This window comes from Carassius auratus, chromosome 34 (genome assembly GCF_003368295.1).
Source record: "Carassius auratus strain Wakin chromosome 34, ASM336829v1, whole genome shotgun sequence".
Classification (NCBI taxonomy): domain Eukaryota; kingdom Metazoa; phylum Chordata; class Actinopteri; order Cypriniformes; family Cyprinidae; genus Carassius; species Carassius auratus.
Window position 1 is genome coordinate 9,750,588 of NC_039276.1, and position 24,521 is coordinate 9,775,108.

Sequence of the window (24,521 nt, forward strand, 5' to 3'; positions counted from 1 at the left end):
GTGGTTACGAGTTAACATCCCAGTGACATTGAAAACAAAACAACAACAACAAAAGAAAAAATGTGTGTACGCATAATCTGAGTAACAGTACATCTACTGTAATGCACCAATACATTCATTCATTCATTCATTGTTACATTATGGGGCTGTGGAATGCTTGAATCTGATTGGCTGACAAACGTTTTAAGGTCTGTGATTATTTTCAGGGAAATGCACGGTTAACGTAGTTTCAGTCAGGTCTTGATCGCATTACATGGCCATATCACTTCACCAAATTATTTAAGTTATTTCAAAGGTCTTTACAGCCTACAACAGCAAAATGACTAAAACCCACAATGATACTGGCCAAGCAAATAAATATTATAAACAACAATACGTTTATTCTATTATTATCCATTCACATGCCTATTCTCTCTCTCTCTCTAATAACTTTATTATTAACTGCATTAGTCTGCATCAACGGCTCATGTCTCTGTTACTACTGTAGGTTTAAAATGACGTTTTGGAATGCAGGCGTTGGATGAGATGCGTAAGGAATTAACTCTACACTCAGGGGTTTTTAGGACAAAAAACGGAGGAATGCCTTAAAATATATCAGTTAAACGGTGTCCTTAGGTGTGTAACCATAGTATAAATGCAATAATTAACTCCGGCCCATACATCTCGGGTGTGCATTATTACTCCTTATGTAATACACATTGTTTCTGGGGGTATTTTATTATATAAATTATTATTGTTTTGCATTAATAACTGCATTTTCTAATAATATGAATGTATCATTATTCGTCTATAGCATTATACGGAACTGACTGACAGCTTAAGTTATTATAAAAGGAGTACTCTTGCTTTATGTGTGATTCTTATTCTAAGTTTGTTTTTCAAGGAATTTTGTGACTTCATAGACAAATGTGTGCAAAATTTTGAAGAAATTAGTGACTTTATAATATCAAATTATAAAGCAAAAAGTAGAAATGAACAACCAATAAATGTTCCTCTGCTTCCATCTGCTGGTTATTGTGGTAATTTGATGCATTTTTGTTTTTATTATTATTTTACACAAGTGTTTGTTTACCACAATAACTAAAAATTACATTTAAAATGATTTTATTTTTAGAGCTTTAAAGTACTGGCTAGTTGTGTGAAATACTTGAGTCACAGAAAATTACTTCAATTTCCCTCCTTAAAAAGGTTGTACAAACTCTGAAATAAGTAATGCAGTTAATAACATCTGACTGTTTCTGCCACAGCACCATGTGGGTTACTACTTCTGTTTTTCTGAATTACCTCAGTGCTGTTTGATCTTTTCATAACAGAGAATTCTGTGCAGAATTTGAATGTATCTCAGCTCTGTTGTAAAATCAGACATTTTGCAAGTAACATGCTGAGGGGTTCCTCTTGTACTACTTTGTTCATACCCACTGGCACCGCAACAAACAATGCATTGATAGGATCAGCCTTTGTAACTCTTTTAAAATACCCCAGAAAGATGACCAAAATATAATTTCCATAAAGTTTGTGACATGTGAGGAACTGATGGTTAAGCCTCACCTCTGCTTCTGGACATTTTAAGTGTCGGTTATATCTCTGGAGAAAATTTAGACAACCTACTTTGAGAAAGATGGTTTCTGTGAATAACATTAAATTGTACTGAATGCAATTTGCCTATGCAAAGTATATATTGTGTGCCTGTAATATTTAATACATAAATTAATAAATACAAAAGCAGATAGCACAATATCAACACAAAGCCTTACTGAAATAATAGTTTAGTTGCCATTAATACAGAAAACGTTGCTTCAAGGTAGTCAGTTAGGACTGTTGTTGTATAGTATGTACTGTATATTGAAAAAAAGTACTAAAAAGTAACTTAATATGCTGAGGTACCATGCTATCATGTAAATTGGCCAAAACGTTTGCTTCTGCCGAAGAGTAATGATTGCAAAACACATTTCCCTGAGGTTAGCGTGTTTCACAGATCACCGCATGCATCACACAGGAAAAGCAAAGTTGCAAAGCATTTTTTTTTCTCTCTCTCTCATTCTTCAGTTTGTTTGCAGCTTCGTTCAGTTGAATTTCTTTTTGCCTCTTCAATGTGTTCTGTCACATTTAAAGTATGTATCTGAGGTGTGTCCAGGCTCTTGGAGTAGTCAGGTTTGGGTTTGGCCCTGTTGTTGCGATTGGCCCGACAGCAGCGGGAACGGAACACCAGCTGGAGGACAGGATGCAGGCAACAGCTGAGAGCTGCTATGAAGATGGTACACCTTTTAATCCTGAACTCTGCCTGACAGTTTTCATGCTCTGATATTAATAAGTTGATCCTTTGCACGTGGTAGGGTAGGAAGCAGAGTACAAACATTATGACTGAAGCCAGGATCTTCCTACGAACCTTTAGACCTCCCCCGGGCCCATATCCAGCACCGACTAGACTTCCTCCCCTTACTTTCTGCAGATGGAAGACCAGCAGGCTATAGCTGACCAACATCAAGCACAAGATGAAGAAGAATGCTGACGTACCTAAGCAGTGGATAGTATTAAACTTATTTTTATAGAAAATGTAACTATTGACAACTTGGTCAAAGCAGGTCCCATTCATTTGTAGCCTCAGTTTAACCCCCATACTAGCCCCCACAACTGTGATGACAATCAACCAGGTTAAAAAGCAGAGGATCCAACAAGACTGTGTATGTTTAAAGACCTTAAATAAGGCGTAGCCTGGTTTTACCACTGTGGTATAGCGATTAATGCTGGTCCACAAAAGAAAGCCCATGTTGCAATAAAGGTTTATGTAGAAGCACGAGAAAATGATCATTTCTGCTGCTTTGCATGCTGGAGTTCCAGACTGCCAGTTGGTGTTTTCTTTGTAGTAGGCTATTCTGATGAAAAAACTGAAGCACATCAGCAGGTCTGATATGATTATGTTCAAAGTGAAGATGATAGTGGGTGTCCTCTCTGATCTCCAAAGATCCACCAAGACTATTCCATTGGTTGGAAGGCCCAGGACAGCCAACGCGAGATAGAGCCAAGGCAAGATGATTTTATGGCTTTCATCAGGTTTTATCATGCATGTGCTACAGAAATAAAAAAAGAAGGAAATGAAAATGAGAAACCCACAGCTTCACATCTCTGTATAGAAATAAGCCATTTTTTTGTGTATCCTGATGTGATGAGTGGGGCGGGGCGAGACTGAGAGCCGTGGGAACGGAGCGAGGCCGGTGGAGTGATTTGGAAAAGAGCGACACCGGCTCCACTCACTGGTCTACGACAGTGAAGGACGAGAGAGGACCAGGCCTGTTTTGTGGTTATTTTATTTCAATTCAAAGGACACTTTAAAAATAAAATAAACGCAAAACAGCGCGACAGCCCCTCACAGACAACTGCCATGCACAAAAAAATAAAATAAAACCCAGGCCTGGTCCTCTCTCGTCCTTCACTGCCGTCGCTCCTCTTTTGTATCCTTCCAATCTCCTCCGTGGGACTCGAGACCGGTGGGTCAAGCAGGTGTCGCTCATTTCCAAATTACTCCACCCCCCTCGCTCAGTTCCCACAGCTCTCGGCCCCGACCCACTCATGCACCTGACTGAAGTTTACCTTTTAGTCAGCAGGACAGTATGCATTTATACACTCACTCACACACACACACACACAACTGGTCAAAAATGTGGAATCATTACGATTTTTTTATTGTTTTTTAAGTTTCTTACCCTCACCAAACATGCATTTATTTGAATAAAATAAATATATTGTGATTATATTAAATTATATCATTAAAAATAACTAATTATTTATAATGTAAACAACATGAATATATGGTATATTTTAAATGTATTTTAATGGTATGTTTATACTAAATTGCCTATTAATGAAGACCAGTATCACTGATATCAACGCTGCTGCTGATGTCTATTAAATGCCTTTTCCCTCATTTTTTTGCCATTAATTATAGCCATTCAATTTTACAGTATAATTTAAAGCTATTATTTGTAACATTTAAAGCTGCAGTAGGGAACTTTTGACGCTCTAGCGGTTAATAAACAGAACTGCTTGCGTCTTGCGGAAGAACATTGTAGCCGGAACTACTTCTCTCTGTTTATGTCTATGAAGAATCACAAAGGTACTGGGTTACTCCGCCGCGGTACCCCGAAGCAATCTAAAATAGTCTGAGTATAAATACTTATTATAGGTGTACCCTAGTGATTCAGGACAAGCTAAAAACACGGTTTGGAAAATGGATTCATGGTGTACTCGCTTATTATGTTCATTTTTCTACATTTTGAACACAAAAAAAAGTTACGGACCGCAGCTCTGATTGGTTGTTTTTTACCGGGAGCGCATGACTTTCTGCAAATGGCAATAGGACCACTGGGAGGAGCCAGAGGAGCTTGATTTTTTTCACAGATTATCTGTCTCATATTCTACTGTCAGGACATAATGGCAGGTTTAATAAATATGTAAAAAATATTTTTTTTTACAAAAGTTCCCTACAGCACCTTTAATAGTCTTTGAAAAATATAACAACTTTTAAAGTGAACTTAAAACATACATAAACTAAATTGTACTGCATGTAAATAAACTTTAAATTGAATATAGATGAATCTTTATTCAAGCTATAAAAGTCAATCAGTCAGCAGAGCAGTGATGGATTTCTGTGTTTCTTTTTTTTCTTTGATTTACGTAGACTTGCAGCAGGTTTCACAATACAATTCATTGAAGAACAAAAGAGAACTCAGTATGCACACTGTCTGAATCAACTTTCTGTGTGCGGGTGCCAGATGCCCATGTTCACAGAGAGCTGCTTCACAGGCTGCACTCTAGTACCAAATGAACTTCTCTTTTGTCTCTTATCATGCTTGATAGCACGTTTATGTAGTCTACTGTAACTGTAGCCAAAGGATGGCGGGAAAAAAATGGATGCAACATTAATTGAATTAAATATTTTAATGTTTTTATTAAAAAAATGAATAAATATTTGCTTAATACTTCAGTCTTCAGTAGCACATGATCCTTCATAAATCATTCTAATATGCTGATTTTGTTGCTGAAGTAGCATTTCTTTGTTCACTATGTCATCTTCACAATGTTTAAACCAATTTTTGCTGCTTAATATTATTGTGGAAAACATCATACTTAATTAAAAAGTTTTGGGTAAGAAGAAAAAATAAAACTTTCATGAAGCAAGATGCAGTAAATTGAAGAAAATGGCATGTATAATGATAAAAGCACATTTCTGTTTCAAATAGATGTTATTTTAAAATTTCGATTCATTAAACAATCCTAAAAACATTGCTATAACCGTAGCCCAATTTTTTGGTGTTTTATGAACAACAGCCTTTATAATTATGATCATGGACACAAAACATTGCAAGACTGCATCAGCAAAGAATAGAGCATCACAGTCCTGCCCACAGCCCGAGAGAGCTTTGGTGCCGGAAATAAATTTCCCATTCATTTCTCATATTGACTTTTGGAAAAATCTGTATCTAAAGAGTTTTAGAGCATGTCTGAGGATAATCAGCTACGGCTCAACTCATAAGCATACAACGTATCACTTCGAGTGAAAAAAGTAAGAGAAAAATCCAAAAAAAGTCAAAGGTACAAGACTGTGTACATATTTTCATTTTGAGCGAAGGAACTACTCATTCCATAAACCACCGCGCCTCACTGAATTCGACTGAAGCCCACAACCGTGAACCTTTGTACCTGACTGCAATCACCGCTCAGTCGTCAACACGTCATTGCCATTACACAAATGTTCAGTAAATGCTCAAAATGCCTAGGCTAAATATTGTTTTGACAGTGGCATCATAAAATGCTTGATATGACTCATACCATATGAAGGCTACAGTAGCCTAGCTAAAGTGGACGATAATGCTAACTAACGTTACCAACCTCCCGGCAAAACTCACCAAAACTTTGTAGGTCTTGTCCCTCATGCTGGCCCTTACAAAACCCACAAGCTGACCGAAGGACACGCTACACTCAACTAACATTACATGACCCTATCTAAAGTGGTTTTCACCCCCTTGAACACTTGTTTTCCTCTTTGAAAAAAGCCATCATGGCAGCCAATGAGCTCATGATTGCACTGATAAGTCTACTGTGCAAAAACGCAACACAGGTTTTAATTTAATTTAATTTTTTTATTAATGATCTTCAGTCGTCACGGACCTTTGCGGGGTTTAACCAGACAGTTCCACGAGTTCCACCAATCAGATGCATTACTGTGGGATTGTGGGATTGTTCAGGGTTGTGGGTAATGAAGTACTTATCCAAGACATCACGAATAAAAGGAATTTATTTCAAAACAAGGTTAGTGCCCCATGAACTTTTGGCATTTATATGAGCATATACTATCGCTTAGTACAGCCGTAGCTGGTTTTAAGTCTACCATGTATGGCTACGTTTTTATGGCTTATTTCCCAAATGTCAATGCAGAAATTGTATTGAATTTTTACTTCCGGCACTGGCTGTGGGTGGGACTGTGATGCTCTATAGTGGGTGAATGTTAGGGACCATCAAGCACTAAGAAGGATTGTATTAAACAACATGCTAATAACGCAAAATGACACTAAACCCCAATATTCACCTTGAAGACCACATTGACTAAGCCACCACCCATTAAAGAGCTGCAACTGACAAAACTAATCCCACACATCACTTCTAAAACGATATTATCAACCAACTGTTTTGGAGAGAAGAGTGAGAAACTGATTCCCTTCTCCAATATTGCTGAAGCAACTAGCCGATGTTGAAATAGCTGTCACTTGCTTTATGAACAGTAACTTAAATAACACTCGTACTCTTTTTGCCACTGTTGAGAGACTGACAACCCCCCCAAGTCAGATTACAAGTGAAATGCTCTCAGACAACAAAAGCAATCAGTTTGCATCCTTCATTCTGAGAAAATCATTAATATCAGGAAGGCGATTTGCACATCCTCAAGTAATGCAGAGGTCAGAAATATTTGCCTACAATATCAAAAAGATACTATGTCTATTTTTGAAGCCATTGATAGCAAAATTCTGGAAGTCATAGTGCAGCATCTAAAATCGTCAAACTGCTATCTTGACAAACTTCCCACATTTTCTTTCAAAAGTGTGCTTAACGGTTTAGAAGCAGATCTTTCAGAAGTAGTGAATGCCTCACTTCTTTCTGGGACATTTCCAAACTCCCTGAAAACTGCAGTTGTTAAGCCCCTCCTGAAAAAGAGCAATTTTGATAACACTATTTTGAGCATTTTTAGACTAATATCTAATCTTCCTTTCATAGGCAAAATTATAGAAAAGGTCGTTTTTAATCAGCTGAACAAATACCTAAACTCAAATGGATACTTGGACAATTTTCAATCTGGTTTTAGACCACATCACAGCACAGAGACAGCACTCATTAAGATAATAAATGATATTCGTTTAAATTGTGACTCTGGCAAAATATCGGTGCTGGTATTGCTAGATCTCAGTGCTGCGTTTTACACGGTCGATCATAACATACTACTAAAGAGACTGGAAAACTGGGTCTGGCTTTCTGCGATGGTACTCAAATGGTTCAGGTCATACTTAGAAGGCAGAGGCTATTATGTGAGTCTAGGAGAGCATAAGTCTAAGTGGACGTCCATGACATGCAGAGTCCCACAAGGCCCAATACTTGCACCACTCTTGTTTAGCCTGTATATGCTTCCACTAAGTCAAATAATGAGGAAGAACCAAATTACCTATCAAAGTTATGCTGATGATACCCTGATTTACCTAGCCTTATCTCCAAATGACTACAGCCACATTGACTCCCTCTGCCAATGCATTGATTAAATTAATATTTGGATGTGCCAGAATTTTCTTCAGTTAAACAAAGAAAAAACGGAAGTCATTGCATTTTGAAACAAAGATGAAGTTTTCAAGGTGAATGCATACCTTGACTCTAAGGGTCAAACAACAAAAAATCAAGTCAGGAATCTTGGTGCGATTCTGGAGACAGACCTTAGTTTCAGTAGTCATGTCAAAGCAGTAACTAAATCAGCATACTATCATTTAAAAAACATTGCAAGAATTAGATATTTCGTTTCCAGCCAAGACTTGGAGAAACTTTTTCATGCCTTTATCACCAGCAGGGTGGACTATTGTAATGGGCTCCTCACCGGCCTTCCCAAAAAGACCATTAGACAGCTGCAGCTCATCCAGAACGCTGCTGCCAGGATTCTGACTAGAACCAGGAAATCTGAGCATATCACCCCAGTCCTCAGGTCCTTACACTGGCTTCCAGTTACATTTAAGATTGATTTTAAAGTACTTTTACTCGTATATAAGTCACTAAAATTAACTGTGCATTTATTGAATGAGCACTGTGCGATGTCCGAACTAATTGCACTGTATTTTCACTGTTTTTTATTTATTTATGGAAAATCATTTTCTGTTTCGAACTGTTTTTAAATTAATTTTAAATAAGTAAATATTTAAATCATTTTAAAAGTAAAAAAATTGCTTGTTTTATTTTTGTTATAATTTTTCTTCATAATTATTTTACTTTGTTGTATGTAAAGCACTTTGAATTACCATTGTGTACGAAATGTGCTATATAAATAAACTTGCTTTGCCTCGCCTTTAGTACTCATTTATCAAAGTAAGAAAATTCAGGCATTTTTGTTTTTGCAAGTGTTCTGACAACTTATTTGTTGAACATGTACTGTAGTTGTAATTGTAGTTGCCATTTGCATCATCTTTGTGCGTATATGATTGAAAAAGAAAATCGTAACCCCTACGGTGAGAAAGTGTAAGATGCAAATCAGTGTACCTTTGATGACTGTCTGTATCGTTGACTCCTGAGGAATAGATTGAGAAGTTCCCTTGCACAGACATGATGCTGATTCCTCTCCTCGTTGTCTTCTGATACTCATGTTCATTATTTCATTTGTAGAATCTTGTGTGTGTGTAAGTGTTTGTGGGTGGGGTGTCTGTATGTTCACTTGTGACCACATCCTGAAAGCATTTCATTTTTAGTGGCAGTTCCCACAAAACTCAAGCGTTTCTTTTCTTTCGTTTAATAGTATAATTTTTTATCTATTTTTTATAATTATTTAATCAGTTAACAATTCATTTAAAAAAGATATAACTAGAATAAGACTGACATAAAAATTGTTAATCTTTTTGTGTATGCATTTAAATATTTTTCTGTTGACAGTGAATAAGCATTTTTGAATGATCACTAGTTATTTTTTTTTTCACATATTAATCCATCTTATTGTAAAGCATTTCGTTCCCTCTTACTGTGCCCTACTCATGTGAATGGGAAGGTGTTTTTACCACTAGGGGGCACCCAAAGTGATGTGCTGCTTTTTCTGCCTGTTAACGCCCTTTGATTTTCTCAAGGTACTGTAAGGTGTAAAAGATCGTATCAGTAGAATCAGTTGAGTTGCTGTTAAATCACTGTCAGTTGGATTGCTGTTTTGGTATGAATTTATTAGGTTTCTCCTATTTTTACACAGTATGCACAGAGGATGCAGTCCATTACAAATGATCCTAGCTGTTATTGCAGTACATAGAATATGTGTTTGTTCATAGACGCATTAAGTACTCTTTAAATAGTAATACAACGTAACAATTAAATTACATGCTTATTTTATTTGCAATACTAGGTGTTGATGGCGCAGTGGATAAGACCCATGCCTTTGGTGTTAGAGACCCAGGTTTGAATCCACTGTGAGAATGTGTCCCTGAGCAAGACACTTAACTCCTAGTTGTTCCAGAGAAGTGTGACCTCTGACATATATAGTAATTGTAAGTTGCTTTGGATAAAAGCATCAGCTAAATGTAAATGTACTATGTATAGAAGCAATGCAAACACAGCTACCACATTGTAAATGAAATGGTGTAATGTTAACTAACACTTTACAATAAGGTTCAGTTCGTTAACATTAGCTGATCCCTTAGATGTACTAACAGTAAACAATTATTTTACTGCATATAATAATACTGGTTAATGTTAGTTTTTTATATATATATATATTCTAATACATTTTTAACATTTGAAGCTGTATAAATTAAAATGAGTTAATGTGTAATAAACAAACATGAATTAACAATGAACAATAATACTTATAAATATATATTTTTTATTTATCATGTTTTTAAATTATTTAATTAACATATCAATACATGCTTTGAAATTTTTTTGTTCTTTGTTAGTTCATGATGCAGTAAGGGCATGTAAATATTTTTAATTCTGTAAAATGTATGAACGTAACTTTTATTGAAAGTTTTAAAAAAGTGATTACCGAAAGTAAATGCACAGATATACTCAGCACAGTTCACAACACAATAGTGCATTTCCTTTAACGTTCCATTGACTTTGATGTGCACATGTAAATATAGTCACATTCTATACTTGCATAATAATAATAAAAATAATAAAAATAAACTTTCCTCTACCTTTGGACATGGTTTATATTTTTTAAGAGCAGTCATAGCCCCACTTTATCTGTCTCTGGTGTGTGTGTTTGTCATAGGCACAACTGTACTGATATTTTGCAGCTCTTGTGGAGTGTCACTAGAATTCTTCAGTCCTCTTGCATTTTGTTATGACAGATTATCTTCAGAGTCACTTTGCGAATAGAACTACAGAACAAAAAGTACATGACTGGATCCAGACAGCTGTTAAAGACAGACAGTAGCAGAACAACTTCATTGGTTTTATCCAACACCCTTATCCACTCACAAGAGGTGTTGGCTATCTGTGACATGATGTAGAACATCCTTACAGTGTGGTAGGGCACAAAACATATTGTGAAGAGAAGGAGCACAAAGAAGGACTTCCATGCTGTTTTGTTGTACTTGGCCGCATTTGGGAAATCTGGTTTCTCTTTGGAGGCTCTTAGAAGGTTAATTCCGATCCTTCCGTAGGAGATTACCAACGCTCCATAGACCAGCCAAAATATACCCACGATGGCAAAGTTTAAATAGGCTTTCCATTTGGATTCATAAAGTTTTTTGTATTGAAAGCACTGTTGGGATTCAACTTGCTCTGTATTCTGGACAGTGAAGCAAAAGCCACAAACAAAATCGACAGCCCAGATGACACCGCAGAGAAGCAGACTCCATCGTCTATCCAGGAACGACTGCCTACAGGACAACTTCTTGAACTTCAGATAACGATCTATACTAATGAAGCCTAGTAAGACTATACTCATGTACATGTTCATGTAAAAGATAATGCCCACCATCGTGCACAATATTGGCGGCAGCACCCACCGTTCATTGTTTGAATGGTACACCACTCGGAAAGGCAGGCAGATCACAAGGAGTAAGTCAGCCAGAGCCAGGTTGATGAGGAAAATGCGAACAGAGTTTTTCTTTTGATGTACTCGTAGAAACACCCAGATAGCCAGCAGGTTCCCAAACAACCCGAACAGGAAGAAGAGTGCATAGAAAATAGCCAGCAGGACCTGCAAGCTGGTGTTGTCCGTCTGGCAGTTTTGTTGGGGAATTTTTGATGTGGTGTTCAGCGACGCAATGGGGACAATTTGAGTGTTGTTTTTTGTCATTGTATGTGTATATATATCAGACCTTAGGAAAAAATGCTGATGTCATTAAAATGCTTACCAAAGACATTAAATTTTAATACCTTGAAATGCAATGGAATGTCTGATGGACACTTAGGTATTGGAGAGTAACTTACCTTGTGACTTCTGTCCTTCAGAGTACTTCTCTGTTGTGTTTCTTTTTGAATGTCTCTGTCTAATCTCAATTTAGCTCTGTCTTTGCAAACTTCCTTTTTGAAGAAGCTCTTCCTTTTTTAGGTTATCTAAAATCAGGCTTACCTCAAGGCACAGCTGTGCACCAGTTAGCATTAAAACAAAGTGTGCAGGCACTTTTAAAGGGTCAGAACCGGATTTCGACACCACCTTACATCACGTGATTACTGAAACTGATAGATGAGAGCAGTTGAACAATTAAAACAATGAATAAATTGAGCGTCAGCGTCAGTTCTGGCAGGCCAGGTAGTCAAGACGCTGCTAATGCTATTTATCAATAACACTGTCCTGTCAGCTGATCTGCTCCAGCTGGTTAACTCCCCTCGCTGCTCAATGGCCAAAGCTCAAACAAGGCGCCCTATTTAAAGCACATTCAGTTGCTCACACAGGCTGCTGCTGCTTCTGCTGTCCTCTGACTCTCTGCTATTTCATGGTGCTCATGAAAGGTCAGAGGACTCCCTGAACAGAGCATACAGAGCCATACCGCCAAATTTCAATTCAGGAATATCAACTGTTTGCAATCTATTCAATAAAATTCTAAATTTATTCTTGTTGTCTGTGTTCTCTTGACTTAATGGACCTGACAGAAATATTGTTTCTAGATTTTATGTTTAAGTTAAAATCAAATTGATAAAGAGGAGTATTTCTTCATTGTTTATTGAAATGGGAACACACAAACACACACACACCTACACACACACACCAGGGCTCTAGAGTGCGAGCAATTTGGTCGCACATGCAACCTAATATCTTATTGGAGAAAAAAATAAATGAATAAAAATAGCCGTTAGAGGGTGTAAAAAAGTCTTTGCGACTCCCTTTGGTTCAACAACAGGCATTAGAGCCCTGCATTTCAGCCCGAGTCTGACGGTTGTTACTGCAATGGAGGATATGAGCCATGAGATGTTCAGTTTGAAGCCCTTAAAACATTTAAATAAAATGTTATTTTTATTTTATTTATGTTCAGAAGTTTATTTTCAGCTCAGTGAAGCACTTTAAGCACCAACTCTTTTTCAGTAAGTTACCTTTCTAGTAGAATTGTGCTTCAAATAAATACTTGTATTTTGACCAGATTGTTAGTTAATCATTTAGGCTACAAGTCAATATTGCCTATATGGACAGTGATAAAAAAAAAAAATAGTGAACTTGTAAAATGCCATGCGGTCGGAAATTTGGGTAAACCTAACTTTTGTGCACCAGTGCAACCAGTGCAAAAAGTTAGAGCCCTGCACACACACACACACACACACACACACACACACACACACACACACACACACACACATATATATATATATATATATATATATATATATTAGGGGTGTAACGATACGCGTATTCGTATTGAACCGTTCGGTACGAGGCTTTCGGTTCGGTACGCGGTACGCATTATGTACCGAACGGTTCGTTGGACTAATTAATTAAATTTGGAAAATAAAAAAGGTGTGTGAAATATAATGTTATGCGTTCAACAAGGTAGCCCAATAACCCAAACGACGTAACAGGCAATGCCCCTGACACCCCCGAAGAAAAAAAAACACCAACTTATATGTTTATGTTAGGCTACTCAGTCAGGCGCTCGCTCACTCAGTACGCGCTGAAGGCTCGGTACGGAGCCCCGCACGTCACCTGTAGGAGAGAAAAACATCAATCCGTGGCGACGGTTTTGCAATCCGTCCCCTCAGTTTATAAACCGTGCTCATGAATTAATAAACTGTTCACTCGGTTTAACAAATCGTACCCAGGATTAACAAACCGTGCCCACGAATTCCCAGTCCGTGCGTTTAGATTGTGTAAACCGTACCCTCGGTTTTTGAATCCGTGCGCACGCTTTCGCAATCCGTTCCCTCGGATTTGAAAACTGACACGCATTTTACACTTAACAGTGAAACATGCATCTAACTCCGGCAGGTGGGGTGAGGTGGGTGGAGCTTAATAAAATCACAAAAATAAGTCTTCATGTTAAGAAAGAATTGTACACAAGCATTTCCAAAACTGTTATTTGTTATAAGGTTATTTAAAAATAAAGCAATTCACAAATTATTTTATGACAAATATTTTTACTGTCTTGTACTCATTTATTTAGCCTACAAATTAAAATTATAAAAAATAACTTTATTTTTATTTGTATCATTATTATATATTATTAAACAGGTTATGCATAAGAATCTTTTATCCAAAATAACTTACAAAAGAGGAAAAAATTACTCCAGAGTCAGTCACAATGCCAGGTTTATTGCACAATAATAATCAAGTGCTATTATAGATTATCAGCAATTGAACAAGATTTTAATGCGCATCTTTCTTATTAAATCTTTGTATTCCACCTCGTACTACACTTGATAGAGAATCACTTAAGACACTTTGCTGTAAACCTATTCCACATAATAATATTCAATAAAACTGTATGTTAACACGTAGGAGTTTGCTGCATGAATCCGTGAGTACGGTTTACAAATCCGAGGGAACGGATTGCGAAAGCGTGCGCACGGATTATGAATTCGTGGGTACGGATTCAAAAACCGAGGGTACGGTTTACAAAATCTAAGTGCACGGATTGGAAATTCGTGGGCACGGTTCGTTAATCCGTGGGCACGATTTGTTAAATCGAGTGAACAGTTTATGAATTCGTGAGTACGGTTTATAAACTGAGGGGACGGATTGCAAAACCGTCGCCACGGATTGCTTTTTTTTCTCCTACAGGTGACGTCCCGGGCTCCGTATACGGACATCACCGCAGCGAATGGTGCATTTACGTTATAGCCGCGGATATGAGACCTTACTCTGTAGTGGAAAACGCAGGTTTTAAGAACATGCTTAATGTAATTGAGCCCCATTACAATATTCCTTCACGAGCCCATTTCAGACAGACCGTAATTCCTGCTTTGTTCCAAAAAACATAAGCCCAAATAGAGAACCAACTGAGTAAAAACACACTCAATATAAAGAGTTATAGAGTTCCATATAAAAAGAGTTACATCATTGTATTTGTTCATAACCACTACAAAAATATTACATTTAATTTTTAATTAAAAAATTATAAGGAGCTATTTTTGTTTTATACAGTATGCTGCTAAGAAAACACCATAGAAGATGGGTAAAGAATAGCTCCATCATTGTTCAATGTAAAAAAAACACATACTTTGTTAGTTTTAATAAATAAAACATTTTTAAAAAAATCAAGGAAATTTATCTGCCAATTTTTTCTTTTTGCTGTATCTAAAACGTACCGAACCGTACCGAACCGAACCGTGACATCAGTGTATTGAACCGAACCAAACCGTGAATTTTGTGAACCGTTACACCCCTAATATATATATATATATACACACACACACACACACACACAAAATATATATATATATATATATATATATATGTATATGTGTGTGTGTGTGTGTGTGTGTGTGTGTGTGTGTGTGTATATATATATATATATATATGTGTGTGTGTGTGTGTGTGTATATATATATATATATATATATATATATGTGTGTGTGTGTGTGTGTGTGTGTGTGTGTGTGTGTGTGTGTGTTTCACTTCTCTAATGTCAATTCCAGTGTGGTCTGTACAGCAGAGTAACTTGTCTTTTTTTTGTTTTGTTTTTTTGCAGCCTCATTGTGTGTTGCTGGCATCAAAGGAGAACTCTGCTCCGGTGAAACTTGGTGGCTTTGGTGTGGCTATACAGCTGGGAGAGTCCGGATTAGTGGCTGGAGGTACTTGGAAAAATCCTGTTATAGGTTAAATTTTATCATACAATACATGGACATTTCCTATGTATCTGCACTGCATGCTAAGGGCTTCAATTAGAGCCCTGCATGGGCATCAAATTTAAGCCAGAGGCCAGCCCTGGCCCTAGATGCTCAGGCCTGAGCCCAGCCCATTTCTGACAGCTTATTAGAATTACTGGCCCGAGCCCAAACCAAGCCCGCCTTTTTCCCCCACTTCTCCCAAAACTGTTTATACTACTGTTTCAGCTATATTTTAAATAGTTCAGTTTTGTATGTAATGGCAAAGTGATTATTATTATTATATTTTGTTTCTTCGATTCCTTGTAAAATCATCACGACTTGCCTAAAATTAAGTTTATATATATACTAAAACAGTTCAAGCATATAACAATGTTTAAACGTTAAACCTAGATAAATTTGCTCTATATATAATAGTTGAGAGAGGAAGCTGGGCTCTTTGCAGGACATGGAGGCGCCAGCAATCAATAGCATGTTTTCCTCAGATACGATGTCATTTTTGCTCACAAGGTAAGATTAATTCATCATTCGGGACTGTAAAGGGTATAACTTTATTTTTGTTCTCTCACAATATCAACAAAACATTGTGCTTTTATAAAATAAATTAAAAAAACATGATACGCTTTCTTCCGTCTGGTCTTGAATAGGAGTGCTTCACAAAAATGAACCAAAACTCAGCGAATACATGACAGACAAAGACATGATAAATATTTCTGTAGAAAGCTTTAAATTAGTACTTAGCTAAATTCAATTCAATTCTAGTTTATTTGTATAGTGCTTTTTAGACGATGAACACTATTAATGGCAATTATTATATGATGCAATCACACTTGTAGCAATATTTGTTAGTTCTGTATGTTATTACAGGGTTAGCATCATCTGAGGTCTTCTGAGGGGTTGGCATCATCTCTTCTCAGGTGTTCTGGATCCAGACTGATGCTTGTGTAAATCCTAGTTACAGTACCACGGGATGTAAATCAAATAGAGACATAATTAGCGTAGCTGCTGTTCCAACAAAGTAAAATTAATTAGTTTAACCCAAGCTAAAGAATAATAATGCGCGTTTGATCAGATACAACTGCAGGTAAAGCCTGCCCTTGAATACTTATATAATTTTCTAATCGATCTATGTCATGATCTATGGTGATCTATGAACACAGCACTAAGATCAAGTAAAACTAGCAATGAGATGCAGCCTTGATCTTATGCAAGAAGCAAGTAATTCGTAATTTCAACAAGTGCAGTTTCTGTGCTATGGTGGGGCCTGAAACCTGACTGAAATTCTTCATTTAGATTTTTTTGCAGAAAGGAGCACAATTGAGCAGACACAAGTTTTTCAAACATTTTAGACATAAATGGAAGATTTGAAATGGGCCTATAATTTGCTAGTTCACTGGGATCTAGTTGTGAACTAGCAAATAGAACTACCGTATTTTCTGGACTATAAGTCACACTTTTTTCATAGTTTGGCTGGTCCTGCAACTTATAGTCAGGTGCGACTTATCAAAATTAATTTGAGATGAACCGAGAGAAATGAACCAAGAGAAAACATTACCGCGAGAGGGTGCTCTAATGCTGCTCAGTGCTCCTGTAGTCTAACCCTGAAATCATAGAGCGCCCTCTCGTGGCTGTAGACGGTAATGTTTTATCTTGGTTCTTGGTTATAAATAAATGCGACTTATAGTCCAGTGTGACTTATATATGTTTTTTTCCTTGTCATGACGTATTTTTAGACTGATGCGACTTATACTCAGGTGCGACTTATAGTCCAAAAAATACGGTGATTGTGATACCTGTATCAGTATTGGTGCATCCTATCGGTGTTAGTGCATCCCTACTTTTTTTTTGAGATTAACAATTTTATTGATTCTCATGCAAATGACAGGATAGAATACAGAATACAATTCAGAATCTGATTTTTTTTTTTTTTCCCTTTAACAAACCACCCGAACTATTCCCTAATGATGGCTTTAAGGTCATTCCTTGGCTAACGTTAGACGAACCACACAATCAACATTGTGTAAAGAAAAAGGAGTGGAAATAACAATTAAAAAAAAAAAAAAAAAAAAATGTAGTCTTTACAGTGTCACAATCAAAACATGCTATTCACATGCTCCACTTCCAAATAGATTAAGTACTTGGACCATTTTTTAAAATACAATTTTAAGTTGTCCCTCTGCTTATATGACATTTTTTCATATGCAGCCACTCTTGAGAGTTCAGCTACCCATTCTTGAAAAGAGGGGGCGTCTTCTGATTTCCAGCTCCGGAGAATAATTTGTCTGCCAATCAATAGACTAGTTTGAATCCAGGATTTTGTGCCGGCGTTTATTATATCATTATTTATCCACCCACCTAATATAAAAAGCTTAGGACATAATAAGACCTGGAGGTCTAAGATTAAACATATGTGTTCCTGAACTCTTTTCCAAAAATCTTGAACTTTTATGCAGGACCACAGGGCATGAGCTAAATCACCAGTCTCAGCCTTACATCTCCAACACAAAGGTGTATCCTTTAACCCAAGTTTAAAAAATCTGGAAGGGGTCCAGTAAAACCGATGTACAATCTTAAACTGTATAAGACGTATTTTGGCATCCCTCGAAGCCATTTTAGCATTCTTTAAAATTTCCCTGCCACTCTTTATCATCTAATATAATGTTCAGATCCCTTTCCCATATTTTCTTAAGCGCTTGAGAATTTGATTCACCAATGTTTTGAATCAACCACGAGTAGTACATAGATGCTTCATGACCCTTCCCGTATAATGAAAAAATCCTACAATGAGCATCTGCTAACTCAGGAAGCTGGGTAGTGGAACCAAAAGTTTCACATAGTAGATGTCGTAGTTGTAAATATCGGAAAAACTGAGATCGAGGTACATTGTATTGCTGCTGGATACACTCAAATGACTTCAAACTATCATTTTCATAAAGATCTCCTAGATTGACAAGACCCTTCTTCGCCCAGTCTTTCCAAAGAAAGGGAGCTTTATTAATACACAGTTTTGGATTCAGCCAGATGCTTGAGCTAACATTTAAATAGGGGTTAAAACTATGCAGACGTGAGATCTTTAACCATATCGCATTTAAGTGTGAAATAATTGGATGCTTTTTTACCTTTCCAACCAGTTTAATGGATATGCTTTGTAAAAGCGAAATGGATGGCAAAGCAGACTGTTCAATCTTGTACCAAGGGGGGGCTCGCTCAGGGGGAAGTGACCAGTGAGCCAAGTGTCTAAGACTAAAAGCGTAATAATAATACAATACATTGGGCAGCCCTAGACCACCTTTTTCTACGGGCCTCTGTAACTTATTGGAATGTAATCGGGGCCGCTTACCGTTCCAAATAAAATTCTTACAAATTCTATCAAACTGTTTAAAATATGAAAGAGGTATTTGTATTGGGAGTGACTGTAATAAGTAATTAAGTTTGGGTGTACAACTCATTTTAATTACATTGACTTTCCCAGCCAGTGACAAGAGGAGTGGAGCCCACCTCTCCATATCACATGAGATTTTTTTCATTAAGGGATCAAAGTTAACTCTAACTAATTCCTTAAAGTCAGGGGGAAATAGAATGCCTAAGTATCTTAAACCTAACTTGGGCCATTGGAATATGCCAGGGTGAAAGGCTGTTGATGGGCAAAAAGCAGTTAGTGCAAGAGCTTCAGTTTTCGACCAATTCACCCTATAGCCAGAAAACTTAGAGAACGAGTCGATTGTTCTAAGGAGGCAGGGTATAGATCTGCTGGGATCAGAAACAAACAATAAAATGTCATCGGCATAAAGCATAAGCTTGTGTACTTCTCCCCCTGCTATGACTCCGGGAAAATCACTATTTTTTCTTATGGAAGCGGCTAATGGTTCCAAAGCTAGACAGAACAACAATGGGGAAAGGGGACAGCCTTGTCGGGTTCCTCTGCCCAGAGAAAAATACTCTGACATCAGACCGTTGGTTTGCACTGTAGCTAAGGGTTGTTTATAAAGTAATTTAATCCATCTAATGAATGTATTGCTAGAATTTTGAAAAGGTAATGCCACTCTACCATGTCGAAAGACTTTTCCGCATCTAATGAAATGGCTGCAATTGGGATTTGTTCCTCCATTACTGACCACTAGTGCATCCCTACTAATCATGCTTTCAGTTCCTTATTTTATGCATAGGACGTAACTCTCTCTCTCAGTATCACTTCATAAATCGAGTCTTGAATCATTCAGGCAATGATTTTGTTTTGATTAATGAGCTCTTTGTCACTAATGCTGTTTGTGATTGGCTGTGTATGCATGATTGTGTTTAATTGTTCATTACTTTTATCATCAACAGCTTTTTTTTTATGTATTTGAATGGATGCTCCCATGTGACATGTTGTCTGTGCTGCAGGACGTGTGGGTACTCCGCACTTCATGGCACCTGAGGTGGTGAAAAGAGAGCCCTACGGGAAACCTGTGGATGTTTGGGGCTGCGGAGTCATCCTCTTCATTCTTCTGAGTGGCTGCCTGCCCTTCTATGGCACCAAAGAGCGCCTGTTTGAAGCAATCATAAAAGGGAAATATAAGGTAAAAGTTTAATAGCAAGATAACTGTAAATAAAATATATTTCCTCAATGTGTGGTGAAAGTGGCAGTATATACTGATTTGTTTAAGGGCTGAGGTTAGACACCTTGAGACACATAAAGCACTTTCCATTTCCTTTGTCTAATCTGCTATCATCAAATTATTCTCATCACATAAACTGTTCAAAAAACAACTTCAACAAGTTCTGATTCTCTAATTTGGTCAGAGTTAAAGACAATTGATAGTTTTTTTTTTTTTAGATGAGTTTAGATTAAGATTGAAGTTTTAGATTGTAAACGTATCATAACATTGGAGTGTTCTAGACCAACATCCCAACTCTTCTGAGTCCATATGTTGAGCTTTGTGTGAAAAAACAAAATGTATTAAGTCATTAGTACTAAGCATTGGTACTAGTGCCAGTATTATTGTGTTGCTGGTATCAGAGGATCTGGGTTTATCCTTAAATGTATGTGTTTGCTGTAAAGTTGAATCCTCGGCTTTGGGGCCAAATCTCAGAGAGTGCCAAAGACCTGGTGCGCCGTATGCTGATGCTGGACCCTGCAGAGAGGATCACAGTGTATGAAGCTCTTAACCACCCCTGGCTCAAGGTATCGACAGCACTCAAGGAACACTGATCTTAATCATGTTTTTCATGTATTAATCTGTTTTCTATATGTAAATTAAATTATATAGACAGACTGTTTCACTAATTGGATATTATTTTCCAGCTATAAAGTTTTTATGGACTTAAGATATCATTCCTTAATGAGAATAAGCACCATTTGGAGTGTGTTTCCTTTTAGGAGAGAGACCGCTATGCCTACAAGATCCACCTTCCTGAGACTGTGGAGCAGCTGAGGAAGTTCAATGCCAGGAGGAAGCTAAAAGTGAGCCATCAGCACTTTACAGTCTCTGCATATTGCTTTAACAGCTGTTTCACACACGATTCATGTGGATGTTCTGGAGTGTAAAATAAAGACCACAAATAAAAGTTAGAGCACCCACAGGAAATTGCAGGACATGAGTTGATTAATATATGTATGGTTTGACAGGGCGCAGTGCTCGCTGCTGTATCCAGTCACAAGTTCAACTCTTTCTATGGCGACCCACCAGAAGAACTGCCTGACTTCTCTGAGGACCCTACTTCATCAGGTACTACAGCAGAGTTGCAACATCAGCTGCCAGTCACTCTGTCTTCCTGAAGATATGTTTTTTGTGATTTGTAATCTCTCATCAAACAAGAGAATCTGGTTCATGTTTCCTGTTTAGTTCTCATATCATCTTTTGTAACTTTCCCTTTTTTTCTGCAACACTTAAAATTGTGTCACAAATTTTAATAAAAGTTTCACAAACATATCCTTAAAGATATGCAGTGCTGTCACTGGGGTTGTACCCGAAGGAACAAAAGCTGAAAGATACATCTTTGTTACTTATTTACCCCTAACTGGTACAAATTAGTACCTTAAAGGTAACACCCCAGTGACAGTTTTGTATTATTATTTTTTTTTTGGTAGTGTAATATATTTTGAATGTGCATTTTTAAATTATTATTAACAAACTTCTCTAACTGATTGTTTTAAGAGTGTGGGTGAAACCTATCTCTATTCACATTACAATCAACTTTCTATTGTTAAATACTGCCTGTTGCTTGTTTCTATGCTGACCACCCTGCAGGACTACTAGCAGCAGAAAGTAGGTGTCACCATCTGTGTCCTTACAAAGTGCTACTTTCAAATCAAGTTAATGCTTTTCATGAGTATTTAAAGGACAGTTGTGTTTGTGTGTACATGTCAAGGGGCTGTGTCACAAGTGCTAGACAGTTTGGAGGAAATCCATGCACTGACTGACTGCAGTGAGAAAGACCTGGACTTTCTTCACAGCGTCTTCCAGGACCATCACCTCCACACATTGCTTGAAGTAAGAGACTGTAGCATACAGGCAGACACTAACATATACTCACCAATACAATACTTCCTTTAGTAAACCACAGAATCTGATGTCTTGAGATTCTGTTAAAGCTTGCATTGATAATCTTGATTTGAAAATGTCACATCATGTGATGTATGCCACTAGTTTTTAGCCAAATCATCTTCCAGTAAACTCATTGCCGTCACACTCCACAAGAACCGATTTGATGGTAATTGCACACCAGTAGTAATTCAGAATTGATCTTGGTGACCTGCACAGTGAGCTCCATGCTAAAGATATTGATCTACTTGAAATAATTATCCATAGCTAACTTGAAGGTTTTTTTTTTTTCTTATCTGGGTACCTCAACTGATTCATTCACAAATGTCAGTAGACGAATTTCAGAATTTTCAGTGACATCATTTTTGTTTATTTGAGAACTCAATGGAAATATTCATTCATTGTTCTTTGTTCATTCATCGCATCTTTCACTGCGTGTCCAAGCACACGTCACACGAGTCTTTCAGTATCATGGATTTTTGCTGTTTTTGTCTGTGTGAATAAGTGCAGCTGTGGACTCTCCCTGCTTTTTCTATGTTTGCGTGTGTGTACCAAGGCCTCTATAGAGAGCCGTACAGCTCTGTGTAATCCAGTGTGGATGATAGGGCCTGTCTCCATAGCTACAGGCCAGAGATAAGCAGAGAGAAGGGGAAACGCCTCTTATGCTAGTGCTCTGTGGGTAAGATTATCACCAGGAGGCTGTGAATGCACGTTGTCCCATTGAGAACTCAACTGAAACAATAGCACCTATTGTCAGCCTCCATAATTTTTTACTGTTGCAGCTCCAGCAGTATCTGTCTATTAGAAGAGCTGCTCCAGGCATTAAGACTTTGCCATCCTCTCTATTCAAGCTCTGTGTGTAACTCTACTTTCGTGAATTCTACCTATCTGGACCTACTTTGTTTGAAGTTTAAATTTTGGATGGTTCTTCTTTTGATGTGGTGAGTAACATGGTGTATTTTCTTAACCAAACACTTTCTTTCTTTGTTGCTGGAGATATAGCAATTTTTCACCCTGAGAGTTATGTTCTGTGTGTTATGTTGTGAAATGCAGATTAAGATGTATAAACAACTGATACCCTCTGTACATCACTTATAAATAGCATACCATGCATGTGTGTGGTATTTTTTTGTGACCTATTTTGTCCTATGAGGGTTGGTACCAAGTCTCTGAAGAGTCACGTATTAACGGATGTGGTTTGCAAGAACATTTATTTTCAAGTAACTCACAACATGCTGAAGCTGACTGATGTGCAGAAGAAAGCACCTGCAGAACACTGGATACATGGAAAACATCTGTTAATATAAAGAGCACTGTGTGTAGATGACAAAGGGTTCAATTCTTATTTATTCTCTTCAGTAATATAACATATTACCCAACATGTTTTGTTATTAAACATTGATTATATTCAATATTGTTTTGAGCAAGCATGGGTTTTAAAGGATCCTGATCTGTCCTCGCATGCTGCAATAAATCTTGTGATTGTTCATTTATCCATTCTCTCTTTTTCAGCTGTATGACAAGATAAACACCAAGTCTTCACAACAAATTAGGAATCCTACAAGTGACGCAGTTCAGAGAGCCAAAGAGGTGAGTGCAGGCTACAGTTACAGAAAGATGCCTTTGTAATTGTACAATTATTAGGGCCTATTAAGTTCCTAGCACAAGTTTAATTGAACTTGATCATAGTGTTCAATTTAAACGTTGATTTAAAAGAAAAATTAATAATTATTTTTTCTACTGGTCCAAACATTCTCTAATTTTGAAATGTAATGTCTCTTTTCAATATCTTTAACGAGAAAGTTTGTTAATGTGACTCAGAATTGAATGGAACAATGTTTAATTGGTTTGTCTTATTTCTGCTATCTCGGATGTGTTAATTCAGAATTACATTATACATATGATAAATAGAATTGTTGGTGTACGTTCTCATTTTTAAAGGGGTCATTTGATGCTTTTTTTAAAGATAACTATTTTGTGTATTTGGTGTAACAGAATATGTTATGCTTTAATATTCATTATTACACATAATATTTTATATATTTTATTGTAGTTCCTTTATGCCCCGCCTCTCTCAAATGTGTCGTTTCCTACAAAGTTAGTCTGCTCTGATTGGCCAACTGACCCAGTGCATCGTGATTGGCTGAACACTGCAAGCACTCGTTGGAAATATAACACCCCTTTACATAATCGTGAGCTTCATCTTTCAAAATAAATGTTAAGACAGTTAATAATGTCCTTAGTTTACCATCAGTTCAAGCCCGAAAGGGGAACAGAGTGGTGTGACAGACACAGTGATGAAGCTTGGTACACAAGCCACTGACGGTTAAGACAGCTGACTCCACTGTGTGACCGTCTCTCTCACACACACATATTTATAGAAGCAGATTCAGAGGCACAAGATTGTCATAGCAAAGTCAGAATTACCCTTCTCTCCTAGGTTCATGAAATGGTCATCCATAAAATGCATTGCTGTTCTGTTGTAAGTAAAAAGATTCCTAAATGCATCAA

General features: G+C 37.2%; 3 protein-coding genes across 14 annotated transcripts in view; 1 reads left to right on the forward strand and 2 right to left on the reverse strand.

Annotated features, from left to right (window-relative positions):
* Positions 1 to 24,521, forward strand: part of LOC113053114 (peripheral plasma membrane protein CASK-like) — a 153,528-nt gene that overhangs the window by 105,003 nt on the left and 24,004 nt on the right. For 8 of the 12 annotated variants that reach the window (XM_026217837.1, XM_026217839.1, XM_026217842.1 and 5 more), the window contains exons 6-13: positions 15,351 to 15,453; positions 19,870 to 20,045; positions 20,528 to 20,650; positions 20,846 to 20,929; positions 21,095 to 21,194; positions 21,717 to 21,734; positions 21,838 to 21,959; positions 23,523 to 23,600. In XM_026217837.1, the coding sequence (XP_026073622.1) occupies positions 15,351 to 15,453; positions 19,870 to 20,045; positions 20,528 to 20,650; positions 20,846 to 20,929; positions 21,095 to 21,194; positions 21,717 to 21,734; positions 21,838 to 21,959; positions 23,523 to 23,600 (804 nt within the window). The remainder of the gene's footprint in view (positions 1 to 15,350; positions 15,454 to 19,869; positions 20,046 to 20,527; positions 20,651 to 20,845; positions 20,930 to 21,094; positions 21,195 to 21,716; positions 21,735 to 21,837; positions 21,960 to 23,522; positions 23,601 to 24,521) is intronic. The other 4 variants (XM_026217838.1, XM_026217841.1, XM_026217844.1 and 1 more) reach the window with 1 other exon arrangement.
* On the reverse strand, positions 30 to 8,916 carry LOC113053120 (P2Y purinoceptor 14-like). The gene is made up of 2 exons (XM_026217874.1): positions 8,782 to 8,916; positions 30 to 3,068 (listed from the first exon to the last, which is right to left on the reverse strand). Exons 1-2 carry the CDS (start codon positions 8,844 to 8,846, stop codon positions 2,036 to 2,038), a joined length of 1,098 nt encoding a protein of 365 aa, XP_026073659.1. The 5' UTR covers positions 8,847 to 8,916; the 3' UTR covers positions 30 to 2,035.
* Positions 10,164 to 12,938, reverse strand: LOC113053122 (probable G-protein coupled receptor 34). The gene is made up of 2 exons (XM_026217877.1): positions 11,662 to 12,938; positions 10,164 to 11,549 (listed from the first exon to the last, which is right to left on the reverse strand). Exon 2 carries the CDS (start codon positions 11,525 to 11,527, stop codon positions 10,544 to 10,546), a length of 984 nt encoding a protein of 327 aa, XP_026073662.1. The 5' UTR covers positions 11,528 to 11,549; positions 11,662 to 12,938; the 3' UTR covers positions 10,164 to 10,543.